At 35.6% G+C, this 14,613-nt stretch overlaps 1 protein-coding gene across 1 annotated transcript in view; it reads right to left on the bottom strand.

The window, feature by feature from the left end:
• Positions 1-10,948, bottom strand: part of magixb (MAGI family member, X-linked b) — a 100,816-nt gene extending 89,868 nt beyond the window's left edge. The window contains exons 1-2 of the mRNA XM_073819636.1: positions 10,669-10,948; positions 3,230-3,346 (exon numbers count right to left, since the gene is read on the bottom strand). Coding sequence (XP_073675737.1) covers positions 3,230-3,346; positions 10,669-10,948 — 397 coding nt within the window. The remainder of the gene's footprint in view (positions 1-3,229; positions 3,347-10,668) is intronic.
• Positions 10,949-14,613: the final 3,665 nt, after the last annotated feature.

Genomic DNA, 14,613 nt, shown 5'->3' with positions numbered 1-14,613 from the left:
CTTCCTTCAGCAGACTGAGATGAAGAGGAAAACTATCCAGAACAGTGATTTTTGTGTGTTCACTGTTCTGTGTAAGTATCTGAATAATGAATGTTTGAGGGTGTCCATATGTGAGCATCTTGAAGTGTGTTGCCCTATCACAAATGAAGCTTATGTGTGTTTTGGAAGAGCCAAAGACAAGCTCAAAGGCATGCCTGTGGTTTGTGTTTGTGTATGTGTGTGTCTCTCTCAGCAAGCAGAATGGCACACGGCGGGCAGCGTCACGCTCGGCATGACCTACTTCACCATAAATCAGAGATTACCCCACTCAAGTCTACGCAACATTTCAAACACACTCCCACAAATGCTCAAACACATGTGCAGAGCCAGACGCCATCATGTCCTCTGGGTGAACTATGAGAACTGACTGAAAACTTCTCAAACAATGTCTGAGGAACAATGAAAGAGAAAAACAGAGCGCCAATCTCACCAGGAAGTTCCTGAAGTGGCCACGAAAGTTTCACAATGTATTCACAGTCCCCTTAAGGCTGTTCAGTAGACTCGGCGGCCATCTTGGTAACACCCCAGACAACTATTTACTATGTGAGTAATAGACAAGTACAGCTCCTATCAAAATAAATGTAAGAAGACTAACATTTCCAAAACTGTTTGTCAAGATTTTGCTTAAATGATATATTTCCAGCAATAAAATCTGACAAGACTGACAGCTTCTTTAGAATTAAATTACTCTACAAATCTGTATTTTTTAGGGTTCTCCAGCGAATTTTAAAGTAAACAAACTCAATAAAAAAGGGTAACTGGCTCTTTTACCTGAAAGGCAGGATTTATACACCAATGACACAACCAGTCAAAAGTTTTTGAACAATAAGTCTCTTCCGCTACCAAGTACAAAATATAGCAAAAGCAGTGATATTGTGAAATATTTAAACTATTTAACTGCCTTTAAATATATTTTGAAATGTAACTGAAATTTGTGATCAATGATGCTAAAGATTCATCTTTGAAATCATAATAATAAATTACATTTTAAGACATTCTAATAGAAAACAGTTATTTTAAATAATACAAATATTTTAAAAGGTTACTGTTTATGCTGTACAGATCAAATAAATGCAGGTTTGATAAGCTGAAGAGGCTTGTTTAAAACACATTAAAAATCTTTTGACTGGTAGTGTATGTATTTGGTAATAATTCCACTATAAAAACTAACAGAACTTCATCTACTTAACAAAAGCTTATGTGTTTGGTGGAGGTTAATCCAAATCTGTGTCTTATCGCTGCACAAAGATTAAATGGGAAAGAAATTACTCAAAATATAATTAGGATTTTAAAGCTCAGGATAAAGGGCAGAGAAAAACTAAGCAACAGGGAGTTAAACGGAACAGAGGGTGTGAAAGAGAGACGACTGATAAAAAAAAAGCGTGAAAAGCAAAGGGAAAAGCATGAAAATGTTATTTCTTTCACATGGTTTTCTTTCACAGAGTGTCAAAGATATGCATTCAAAACTTCATTGCTCATATTAAAGAATAGTATAAAGTATAAAAATGGTTTCTTTAAACATTTCTTGCGGTTCCACTAGAAAAATAACAGCTTCCCTATCTCTTTTGTTCTCTATAACATCCTTTATTTCCTGTTAAAGTAAACCAGTTGGAGCTGTCAACACCTGCTTTCTATTAAATGGATCACACCCCAATTAACACTTCATCAGAAAAACTGCAGTACCTTGAGCTTGATCAGTCTGCGTGCAAAATGTCATGAGCTGTTGCATGAAATAACAAGCTCATTTTCCAGGAGTTTCCTGGGTAGTTTGAACTTGTGTGTGTATGTGTGTTTAACCGTAGAAAAGAAAAATTACAAATGAATCAATGCAGATGAGATTAAATGATACAAATGGAGACTTTAGCTTTGGTTTTCCACATCTCAGATTTGTCTCTTAAGAAAAAGAAAAAGTATCCCTATTAATCTTACCTTAAATGGGACCTTGGGTATTAAGACTTGTATGGCTTAATGTAACGTAAATTATGTTTATTACTGAAATATGTAGCAGAAAACCCATTAAAAATGTGTTTTATTTAAAAAATCCACATCGTTTTATACATATTTTGGTCTATGGGGGCGTAAAGTAAAAGTTTACAGCTACTGAAAGAGCTTACAGGTTGGGATGAATATAAGCGTAGGCTTAAACCAAATGCCATACCATTGATTTTTTTTCACAAGAAGTCTAAACGCCCCCGGATATCGAGTGAAATCCGCGCTGAGAAAATCTTTCAGTGGCTGTCGCATCATGTCAAGCTTCAGCATTTCTATATCCTACCAGGATGGCATCTAGCGTTTCTTGTCTCTGCCATTTGTAGTCTCTTTCAGTAGCTGTGGTACACTAAAAGCCTCAAAGGCATCAGGGCTAAAGTGGAGAGAACAAAGACGTAGTTCTTTAGGAAGTTTTATTCGTCCACACAGGCATCTTTCCATTCTTTTCTCCTCTTCTTATGGCTAGGAAAAGCAGTTAAAACTTATATCCCTTCTCTAGTTGACCTTCGACTTCAAACAACAATCAAAAGCCACACAATGTGGCGTTATATCAGTATTTTACTTTCATAGTTGTGTTGCAGTAAAAATAGCAACAGGTAGTGCCAGTAGCTCACTGAATACAGCCATTTCATGTCATCAAAAAAGTGCGCCCCCCACCCATTGTCCAAAATATCATGTCAGTTTTTTTAAATAATGTAAGCATTTCATGGGTTTCTGCTACATATTTCAGTAAGAGATACCATTTTCTTTATATTAAGCCATACAAGTCTTAATATCTGTGGTTACCTTTAAATCTTAAATTCTCACTGTATATAAAGTTTTTTACTACTGATAAAATATACATGAACCGTGGAAATAAACCGTCTCATTTAGTTTCATTTTTATTTGTCTGAAGGACTTTTAAAAGAAACATCTGAGAAAGTTGATACCTTCAGGCACTATTAAAATATTGCTTTGTTTGTTTAAGCATTCAGACACAGCAACAGCTCATCCAATAATGTGAGTTTGGGGCGGGGCATTTTGTTTGTCTGACCAATGATAAAAAAGTGTTTGGGAAACCTGTTTGGAAAACAGTCACTTTTCTATTCTGCCTCTAATGCTAGTTAAACTACATCCTTCTAATTCAAACTAAACCTAAATTAGACCTCTTTAGTTTTAAGTTTTAAAAACTTCTGAAAAAATATTTTTTGGGGGTACTCACAGGGCACGGCTCTCAAGTAGAGGTTTTCTCGGATCACCTGCTGGAGCTGACTGTCCATCGAACCCGGTGTGAAACATTTGCTCAGGTATAACCTTAGATCCTTGCATAGAGTTGAGCCTGGAAAAAGGACAGATGAAGAATTAAAAGGGAAAGATGGACATGTGCACAAAAAGGGACATTCTGATTTAACACATACAGTAAGAGTATCCGATATACATTAACATTTACAAATGAGACAATGTGCTTACCCAACTCAAAATCTGCAATTCAAAAAAACTGAAGAGCTTGCGGAAAATAAACACACACACACACACACACACACACACACACACACACACAGATAAATTCTGCCCAGTCCCTGGAGGCAGTATTGATTAACCTTTGTAGATATTAGAGGTGTTTCTAATCAATCAAATGAAGCCAGGGTTGTTCTACCTTCTGGCCAGAACTGCACAGAAATGCTACCGAAGACTACAATTCACATGTTTATGGTCAGTATAATGCCGTATTGCACTATGTAGAAACACATTCGGGTTATAATGAAAAGTGTGTGCCATACAGAGACGTTCTCCCACAAACACACATACAGCCTTGGATTAAAGTGAAAAATGTCACACGCACAGTCTTGGCATGGCTGCCCAGTGCTCCACTCAACATGGCTGATCTCTTTATTTCATCTGCTATGGTTTATGGTCTCTGATGACAGGCCACTTGGCTGTTATAGATGAACAGAGTGCCTCTCGAACCCATCAAAATGACAGACCCACCCCCCACCCCACCTCTCCTAGTAATAAAACACAGTTCACAGTTCTCATAAAGGAACATAAGCCCTGAAACCACATGAGCGCACACACGCACACAGCATATAGGTATGAAATGACCGCTTTGATATTTCAGGAGAATGCTATTGCTGGTCTGCCGTTCTCCTGAAACTCTGTCTGCTTAATTCAGCCAAATTAGTGTGGACTGAATTGGTCAGGGATCTGCACAAAGTACGGAATCAATCATCAAAACTTAAAGTTCTGCATCATTTGCGCTATGGACAAGAAAGGTACCTCAAATCATTGAGCTTGTTACTTTTCTAAATGTTAAGAAGATTTCTGACTGCTGGAAGATACAACAACCAAAAAAATCAGATGGATTAACATTAAAGGAGGGAATTATGTTGTCTCTTTTACCAGAATCAATAAAGAATTGAGCTCTTTTGACTTGGGACTAGGGCTGGGCGATAAAACGATAACGATATGTATCACGATAGACACGTGATCGATATCAATAAAAAATGTGTTCGATAAAACGTTCGATATTTTGTATTCGTCGGCCCGCCCAGCCCCCCTTAAACGTCCAGTTATTTTTTTTCTATATAGGGCCAGATCACAATAGAAGTTAAGGTTATCTTTCCTACAGAACAGGTCCTTGTTGTTGTTTTAAACAAACTAAATAGCCTTATGTTATTATTTTTTATTTACACGACGGCATGTCATTTCTGTCTCTACTGTGGAAATGCAAAAAGACCGTTTCAATATGAATCCTGCGTGTTCCGTTCGCCTGTGTATGTATGAATGGAGGAGACGCGTTTTATTTTCACTAACGCTACACGCATACTGCACACGTGACGCTCCCGCTAATTTTTGGCCTTTGCATCTCACATGAACAGACAAACTCCAATAAATACATCTCCAAAGCTGCTGTGAGTGTCACTTTTTGTCAATTTTACCGTTTCATTAGTGAAACTAGCATCATATCATACTGTAGACACACTGAAACTTCACGGCAACCTGTCAAAATAAAAGTACGGTTTAACATGTAACTAAACAATATTAGTCTTGTATTACTTTGTACAGTATAATGTAGGTGTTTATATATTCACATTTAAATAATTTACATAAAACAATATATATGATAAAAAAAGAGTCACCACTTAATTGTAGAAAAAATTACTATTAAACCTTTTTTAACTAAATATAATTTGTCTTCGATGTATTAATTTTAACAGTAAAGCTCTTTTTATTTGTATTTTTAAAGGTTTATTTTTCATTTGATTAAAAATAAATCAGTGTTTATGCTTTCGATTATCAGAAAAATTAAAACACAAGAATTTCTGAAAAAAAGCAAAAGATTGTAGGGCCCTATTGTTCAAAATGTTGAAAGTTTTTGACTTATTTTTTTCACTGAAATAAATGTTTTCGTTATTACACAAAGTAGGCTAAAGTACCGGGAAAGAAGTAACGTTGGCTACCGGCAACCAGCAATCTGTGCAGCAAGAAATATTGTCAATTACTTTGCAACAACCTCTGACCTGTGGTCAAGCCGTACTTCTGAGCCATACATTAGCTTGACCATTCACTTCATCGACAATGAATGGGGTTTGAATTGAGCATTAAGAGATAATTAAGTATATAATGTGACTTTAGACTTATGTTTACATTTTAATTATTTGAGTTTTCCATGGTTGTTGAAATTTCTGTCTTAATAACTGAGGGGATTATGATCAAAGGAAGGTTAAGTTTAAAATAAAAATGTTTGAATGTAATATATTTTTCTCCTGGTCCTTATTTTAAATGGGTCATAAAAATATCAATAATTATTGATATCGACTGATATGAAACACTGATATCGTGGTACAGTTTTCAGCCATATCGCCCAGCCCTACTTGGGACAGTAAGCAAGAACACTTTTCCTTTGCGCAAAAAAGTATTCTAATAGCTTCATAACATTACGGTTAAACCACTGATGTTACATGGACTATTTTAACAATGTTCTTACTACCTTTATGGCCCTTGAATGTGGCAGTTGTGCTGCTGTCTATGCAGGGTCAGAAAGCTCTCAGATTTCATCAAAAACAACTTAATTTGTTGTCCGTAGATGAACAAAGGTCTTACAGATGAACGACGAGAGGGTGAGTAATTAATGACAGAATTTTTCAGTGAACTATCCCTTTAAACACCACTCAGAGCAACTATCTAGCAATGACCTGGCAACTTCCTTGAATACTCAAGAAACATTATAGCAACCGCCAAAAATGTCTAAGCAACCACATAGCAATACATTAAACACCAATAACTGCTTTATTAACTGCATATCAATGCTCTAGCAACCACCAAGTATATGATAGCAACCATATAGCAATGCATTAAACACTATTCAAAACACCTTAGCAACAACAATGCAATGATGCAATGATCTGGCAACAACCCACAACAAACTAGCAACCCCCAACTGCTTAGCAACATTACATTTGGGTAAGTTCACCCAAAAATAAAAACGGTGTCAATTTTTACTCTCATGTCATTCCAAACCCGTGAGACCTTTGTTCCTCTTCGGAACACAAATTACAAATTATTATTAATTTTTTTTTATTTTTTAAGGTTTATTTATGGGCTTTTTTATGCTTTTATTCAGACAGGACAGCGCAGACAGGAAAGCATTGGGTGGAGATAGAGGGGAGTGGGAGCAACAAAGGACTTCAAGATGGGATTCGAACTCGGGTCACCACGAAACTGAGATATTTTTGATGAAATCCGAGATATGGCGGCTCCTGCGTCAGCAGCACCTCATGCATACATCATGATACTCCCGTGAATGGTGCCAGACACTGACAACAGAGAGAAGAAATTGTTGAATAAAGTAGTAATAATGTAGGATCAGAAAGCTTTCAGATTTCATCAAAAATATCTTAATTTGTGTTCCAAAGATGAATGACCGAATTAAATTTTTTGGTGAACTATCCCTTTAAACGCCACTCAACTGTTCACTGAACACCTTAACAACTGCATATAAAACATCTGACAACCGTCCAGCATGGACGTAGAATTAGGGGGGCACCAGGGATGTTTCCCTACCAATATCTATTGACTGCCAAACTGTCAATTAAATATATGTATATGTTTTTTTGTAATTTTGGATGCATCTGAAACGTCATACCATTGATATTACCTAAAAAGTATAGGCTACGTTAGAAAACTGTGTGCTTTCAAGGATGCGCATTTAATGGGCAGAACATAGTCGCATACCAGACCGCTTTGTTTAGAACAACTCACAGGTATGACAGTGTTTGACAAAACAGCAAACAGAACGAGAAAGCTCAATCTATTGCTATTATTAGCTCTCGATAAAGCGTACGACAGAAAGACGTTGTGCAGAAAGATACACAATATTGCAGCCTAAGATAAAGTCATTATGAACATTAATAATAAATTAGGACAAATATAATGTGATTTTATGGTAAACTATGTAAGTGGCACTCTGTGGTGCAGCAGGATTTGGAACAGCATCCTAAGTCTTGAACTTTAAATAAATGTTGTTCAACTGAATGTACAAATCAAACTGTTGCAAATGCAAACATACGCCCTCACCATCCAGAATGCACTAGAACTGCCCAAGCAACCACACAGAAACCACATTATTACCTCTTCATGGGTCGACATTTTATTCCATAACGTTACACAGTTTTACATATCTATCTTTTGATGCTGTTTTATTTCTGACGATTGTGTTAGATTACAGGTGGAAGCATCTGTTGTTTCAGTTTCTTCTTCACTTGTGTAACAGCGGCCCTTGTGTATAACAATGAAAACACGGATTCTCAGAGCACAAGTATAGCTCAAATATATTTAGACTTTTTCTAAGTGTAAATCAAGTATACTTAAATGTCATTTTAAGTATATTTCTGAGAAGTATATAAAGCACATTTCTGAGAAGTACGAAAAAATCAACTGAAAGTATACTTTCCAAGTTTTAGTTTAAAATAAGTATACTGTAACGCCAGGCCAGCAGAGGGAGCCCTTACTCACACAGACTGTTGCTGCTCCCTCAGCTGCCTCATTGGTACTTCCTGTTTGGTGGCCATTTAAGCAGGGCCTAACCAAACAGGCAGTGCGAAGTATTGTTTTGCTGTTGCGGACGCTACCATTGCCATGTCTGTTTGTTTTGTTTCATAGTTCTAGTCACAGTCATAGTTATAGTCATAGTTCTTGCTTGTTTCATTGTTTTGTTTTATTTGTCACTTTGGACTGCCCATTTGGATTTTGACCCCCGCATGTATTATTGGATTACGCTATTGTCTTGCCTTGGATATTACGGTTTGCTGGTGTTCGACCCTGCCTGTCTTGACTACGATCTGTAAAAAAGCTCACACTTGGATCTTACCCCGCTTCCCTGAGTCCTGTGTTACATATACTAATAGCACACTTGAATAAACTTCTTTTTTGTAAGGGAAAACAAGCCATTTCTTAGAAACCAACACATTAAACAACCATCAAGAATACTGTAGCAACCACACAGGAATGTGTCAAAAACTCTCTAGAAAGCTTATAGCAACCACCAAAAATACTGTAAAAACACATTAAATACAACTCAGAACAGCTCAGCAGCCATATAGCAATGATCTGGCAATCAACCAGGGGTGCATTTCCCAAAAGCATTGTTAGCTAACTATAGGCAGGATTTACTAAACAAGGCAAATTAGCATTAGAGCACAATTCTATAAAAGCGCCAATGGGAGGGTAAATTTCTGTGTGTGATAACTGTCAATGCGCATATTCAAGAACATAGACGCAGCCAGATCATTTTCATAATGACTAGTGCAATCTACCAAGAGCAGTGCAAATTACTGCCTGTTTTAAGACATTCTTTTTTGGGTGTTAAACAATGATGCAAATACCAGTAATTTGACATGCGCTAACATTAGTTAACCTTACTGCCTAATATCCTCCTATAAATGTTACTTTTGAAAGGGAACCTCCTACAAATGCATATTCAATAAGATCAGGCGCAAAACTGAACTCTATAAGTGCGACAGAACTTGCAACCATAGCTGCTTTTGCAAAACGCACTCCAGAACACATCACACATCATGGTGGCAAATCTTGCACAGGCAAGCATCACTCACATTTTCTTCTTCAAATATAACATTTGGTTGAATAATTTATCATCCGGTCAAAATTCAGTCAATTGCAGAATTGCAAATTCAAAATGAAACATCGAAAATGAAACAGGTCTAAATGAAACAAATCCTCAGGCATTCACAATGATCAATTCCACTGTTTGAAAGGCAGAGTTGCTTTTATAAAGACTTGGATGTATTTCAGCGGGGACAGTACATATTGATCTTTTTTTTTAAAATAGAAGTGCCAGAATTAGCACAAAGCTCCTCTTCTCTGTGGCCACTGCGTTTATATAGGATACACGGGCAGATCAAAGGACGATATTAATAACAGAACAGGATGCGTAAGTCTGTATTTCTAGGTCTAAGAGATATTCTCATCAGCTAATGCAACATACAACAGTGAATTATAACCTTACTGACAAAGCTCAATTTAATACTCTGCAGTTAGTAGTCAGAGGTGTTAGAGGTGTGAGAACAGCAGAGAGAGAGAGAGAGAGAAGGGGGATGCAGAGGACTCAGGTTACTCATCAATCTAATAGAGGACAGAGGAAGTCATGGTCAGGTGTGACAAACTGGTTGACAAAAAAATCATCATGCTATGACACCTTGTGATAAATATCAGCGCCCCCTACAGGTGACACACGACCCATGTGACATCAATACCACAATCCTGCAACCAGGGACCAGACTGAACACTTGACAACAATGGATTTTGTTCTGCTTCAGAAAACATTTTTTGCTGTCTGAGTATGTCATACTGTTGACATCACAAATAGCATTATTTGTGTTCCAAAGATTAAACAAAGGTCTTATGGGTTTGGAACGACATGAGGGTGAGTAATTCATAATAGAAATTTCATTTTTGGGTGAACTATCCCTTTAAGAGCACAATATAGTGGTATAGTTAGGAGGACTAACTCCAACACCAACACTTCAGGAATATTCAGATATTTTACTTGAAAAACATCAATTTACACTACTGTTACAAAATAAATGTAACTGTTATCTGTTACAATTACTGAGAAAAAAAAGTGTAATTAAATTACAGTTACTTATAAAAATGTTAATGTTTACAAAGGGGGTTACGTCTGAATATTTTTCGTTAAAGCTAAGATATGTTAAAAAATATATATATTATTTTGTTGCTTTGCCTGTTTTTGATGTGCACGATAACTCCTCTACCTCAATGTAATCAAATGTAATTAGTTACATTATTATAATAAAGTAATTGAAAATTTGAAATACTCACACATGCTGCTCGATTATGGCAAAAATCATAATCACGATTATTTTGGTCAATATTGTAATCACGATTATTTAACACGATTATGACTGGGTCCAAAAAAAACTTTATATTAATATTTAACGTCAATGAACACAAACCTCCAAATTACTCTGTAACAAGGACATCTTAAAATAAAGTTTAACTTGCTAAATAATTATCAAGGACCACTAACGATGATAAGAAACACAATTGTAGGAAAAAAAATATTTAGGGAACAAAAATCCACTTTTAATCCAGACAATTGAGAATGTATACTTGCAACCGTACCTGGAGACACTGTCTTGATGCGGATTGGATGGGGGCAGGAGTTTAGGAGCCCGCGCACATCTCCTAAAGTCAGGCCCAAAACAGGAGTTCCCCCAATTTCTAAGATGATATCGCCAACTGTGATCCCTCCCCCTGGTGCTGCAGTGACGAATGGGAACTCTCCATAATCAGCCCCGCCTCCAATGGCAATTCCCAACTCTCCAGAGCTGCTCACCAGCGGTACGAAGATCTCCTGCACTTTAGAGCGCCAGTGCAGCTTCTTTACTGCAACCTTAGACATGGCCAACGAACTGAGAGAGAAAGACAGAGAGAGGGGGGATATAGACATAGATTAAATTCATGTCAGTAAGGACTAAATATAAAACATCTAATACATTCAGTGTATTGATATATGTTCAGCGCTTTTACATGTTGTAAATATGGAAGAAAGACTGTCATACAGGGTTTTATTAAATAATCACAGAATATTTATTTTTGCACTATTGCTTTAAATCTGGCTGAGATGGAGCGGACAGATCAGAGAGGGCAGGGGGTCAATATGTGCCTAAACAACAAAATTGTGCCCTCTTTTCTATGTGTGCTGTAAGGAGCCTCCAGACAATTCAACAGATGCCGTCTCAGTGGGAGGCAAAATGAACACAAACCTATTTTATCGAAACAGGTGGAGGAGGTCTTCAAGGCAAACATGCCATTTGAAGCAACCCCTCAGAAAAAAAAAAAAAAAAAAAAAAAACTACTATGGCCCAAAAAAATATTTCTCTGAAGACATGCTTAAAATATATGCATTAGATGCCATCGTACGAGATAACAAATCAATCAAACTGTGATATATTTGTATGACAGGTTTTAGTGCCACATTAAAAAATAAAAAAATCTAAAATTAGTCATAATATTTTGAGAATAAAGTTAAATAATTCAAGAATAAAGCAGAAATTCAGAGAATAAAGTTGAAAGATTTTGAGAATAAAGTCGAAATGTTTGAGAATAAAGTCGAAATGTTTCAAGAATAAAGTTAAAATTACGTGAATAAAGTTAAAAATTTCAAAAATAAAGTTTAAATGTCATGAATAAGGTCAAAATTATGAGAATAAAGTCAAAATCTTTCGAGAATAAAGTCAAAACATTTTGAGAATAAAGTCAAAAATTTTCAAGAATAACATTGAAATTTCGAGAATAAAGTCTAAATGTTTCAAGAATATAGTCAAAATTATGAGAATAAATTCGATATGTTTAGAAAATAAAGTCAAAATTACGATAATAAAATCGTAGACTGGGAGCACTAAGTGAAGATGCCAATTTATTTGAATATATGTGGAATTATTAGCAGAAATCAATCCAAGTGTTATACTCGCAGAGACACTATGCTTGGAAATAATATTCCACGTCTTCGGTTGCATTAATTAGGGCTATTTGTAGTGCGCCAGCCACCCAATAATAGCAATAAGCTTTGTGCTTTTTGTACTTTTCATATAAAACAAAGTCACAGCTTTCAAAATCTGTCAGTTTTATAGCGAAATACAACAATGCCTTGCAATAATGTGTTTTTCACACTCTTTAATGCGGCAGGACAGATCGCTGTATGTGAATTAATCGTCTTCTTGATTACAAAGAGACATTTGTTTCATTACATTAGACTGTTTTCTTTGTGAAAATTCCACCACGTACTCTGCAAAATTGTCTGTGGTGTCTAATCTTTCATTCCTTACATGTATTTAATTAAAAACAAAACAATAAAATATTCGAAAAGTTGAAGTGGACTTTAACTTGTTACCATAAGTTATATTGTTGTCTTTTCTGAGGTATATACAGTAAGGGACTATTCACAAGCTGTTTTATTCACAGTATAACACAGTAAATGATTGGAAATAATATTTAACGTCAATGAACACAAACCTCCTTCACTGAAACTTTTTCAAGAATAAAGTCAAAATGTTTTGAGAATAATGTCAAATTTTCAAGAATAAAGTTGAAATTACACGAATAAAGTTGAAATGTTTTGAGAATAAAGTCGAAACGTTTTATGAATAAAGTCGAAATGTTTTGAGAATAAAGTCGAATTTATGACAATAAAGTCTAAATGTTTAGAGAATAAAATGATTGGAAATAAATACTATTTCACGTCTTTCATTGATTATTTGTAGCACGCCAGCCACCCAGTAATCACAATAATTTTATGCTTTGTTGATTTTGATATCACAAAATACAAATTATAAATGTGTTTTTCCTCAAGTTTTTCAAGTTTAAGTCCACTTCTCCCAATCCAGGTCATTTGCATGAGCAAAAGGCTAGAATATACTCTCAAAATATTCTAACTTTAATCTAAAAAAAGTTGACTTTGTCTAAATATATTTTATTTTCAAAATATTTTGACTTTATTTTCGTAATATTTAAACATTATTCTCTTAATTTTGGCTTTATTCTATAATAATGTTCGATTTTTTTAACATGGCACTAAAACACTTTTACATCTTGTAATATTGAGGTTATCTTGCAATTCTTTTTTCTCAGAAATTTATAAGATAAAAGTGACAATTACCTAATTTTTTTTAGCTTCCAGACATAAAAGCATCTGCTAAATGAACATTATAAATATGAATAAACATTAACACACAAATTTAAATAAAATAAAAAACCTTTATAGAATAACCTTGACACCAGTTGACTAAAAGTCATTGCAAAAATGGTTTGGAAAAGTTACGTTACTTCTGAGAAAAGCTCTAGCAGCATTTGTGTGCCAATGCCTCTTTATTTGATATCGTATTATCTAATCTAATGCAAGAATATGAATACATTTGTAGTGTGGCTTAAGTGCCTAAATACTATTTTGGGCCACTTAACAGTGTTTTTTTTTTTTTCAACAAAATCCTCCAAAACTGTCCTACTGGGACCTGGGCTCTGTAATATTAGGCTGCATATACAAAATTACTATTGCATAACGTAAACAAAGATTACTGAAATGATGATTTACAGCTGCATTACATATAATGATACAACTGTGTCTGTTTTTCATGTAGCATTTATTAAACTTCTCATTCAGTGATTAAATTAAAATCAATTACTACTTGCAAAATGAAAACTTAAATTAGCTGTGTTTTTTACACATGGTAAAATACGCTTTGAAAGACATGTAGCGTGATAATACCATGGTATTCCTTGCAGCACCATATAAATATCATATATTTATATATGCAGTATAAAATATATTACTATATTATGCAAGTGTATTATGTAATAAAAACAGTTCAATAATTTTGTGAGATTTTTAAAAAATAATATTTAATTTGTAAATAAAACAAAGATAAATAATCAAAAGAACAAAATAAATATTTTACCCTATTTTTAGGGTAATTTTAACTTACATTATTTATCAAATTCAAAGGTGTTTAAACAGTTTTGTTTTTTTTAGTACGATTCAAGTGGACAGATCCTCTGATTTAAAGGTGAGAGACCATGATTTGAAAAGACTACGATTTTTAAATCTCAGAGCTTTAACATGCAGAGATGCCCCACTAAGTGACAGTTGGCCAGGCTCGCGCGAGGGGCAGGTGCAGTCTGAGCGAGAGCGCCTTGAGACATGACAGTATTAGAGCAGCGCTGTCATTCCCTCGCCGGCCCCGTCCAATCTCTTACTCGGGAGCGACTTTAAAGCGGCAGTGATGTGTGGATGTCCGGCGAGAAACAGATAGGGGAAAGAGAGAGATAATCAGAGAGGGAGATCAAGACAGGACAGATGGCGAGGGAGCGTGAGCTGCTGACAGAATGAAGGAATGAACGTAAGAGGAGGGCAAGGAGTCGGGTCATGAAGGAAAGCGCAGAGGTAGGTTAGTTGGAGGACTGATGCCAGATAGAGCAGGAGATAGCGGGAAACAAGAGAGGATAAGGATTAGATAAGATGGGGGAAAATATGTCTGTGACAGCCAAAGGGGATAAAGCAGATCAGACAAG

This window comes from Garra rufa, chromosome 15 (assembly GCF_049309525.1).
Source record: "Garra rufa chromosome 15, GarRuf1.0, whole genome shotgun sequence".
Classification (NCBI taxonomy): domain Eukaryota; kingdom Metazoa; phylum Chordata; class Actinopteri; order Cypriniformes; family Cyprinidae; genus Garra; species Garra rufa.
This window is presented reverse-complemented; position numbering and strand designations above follow the sequence as displayed.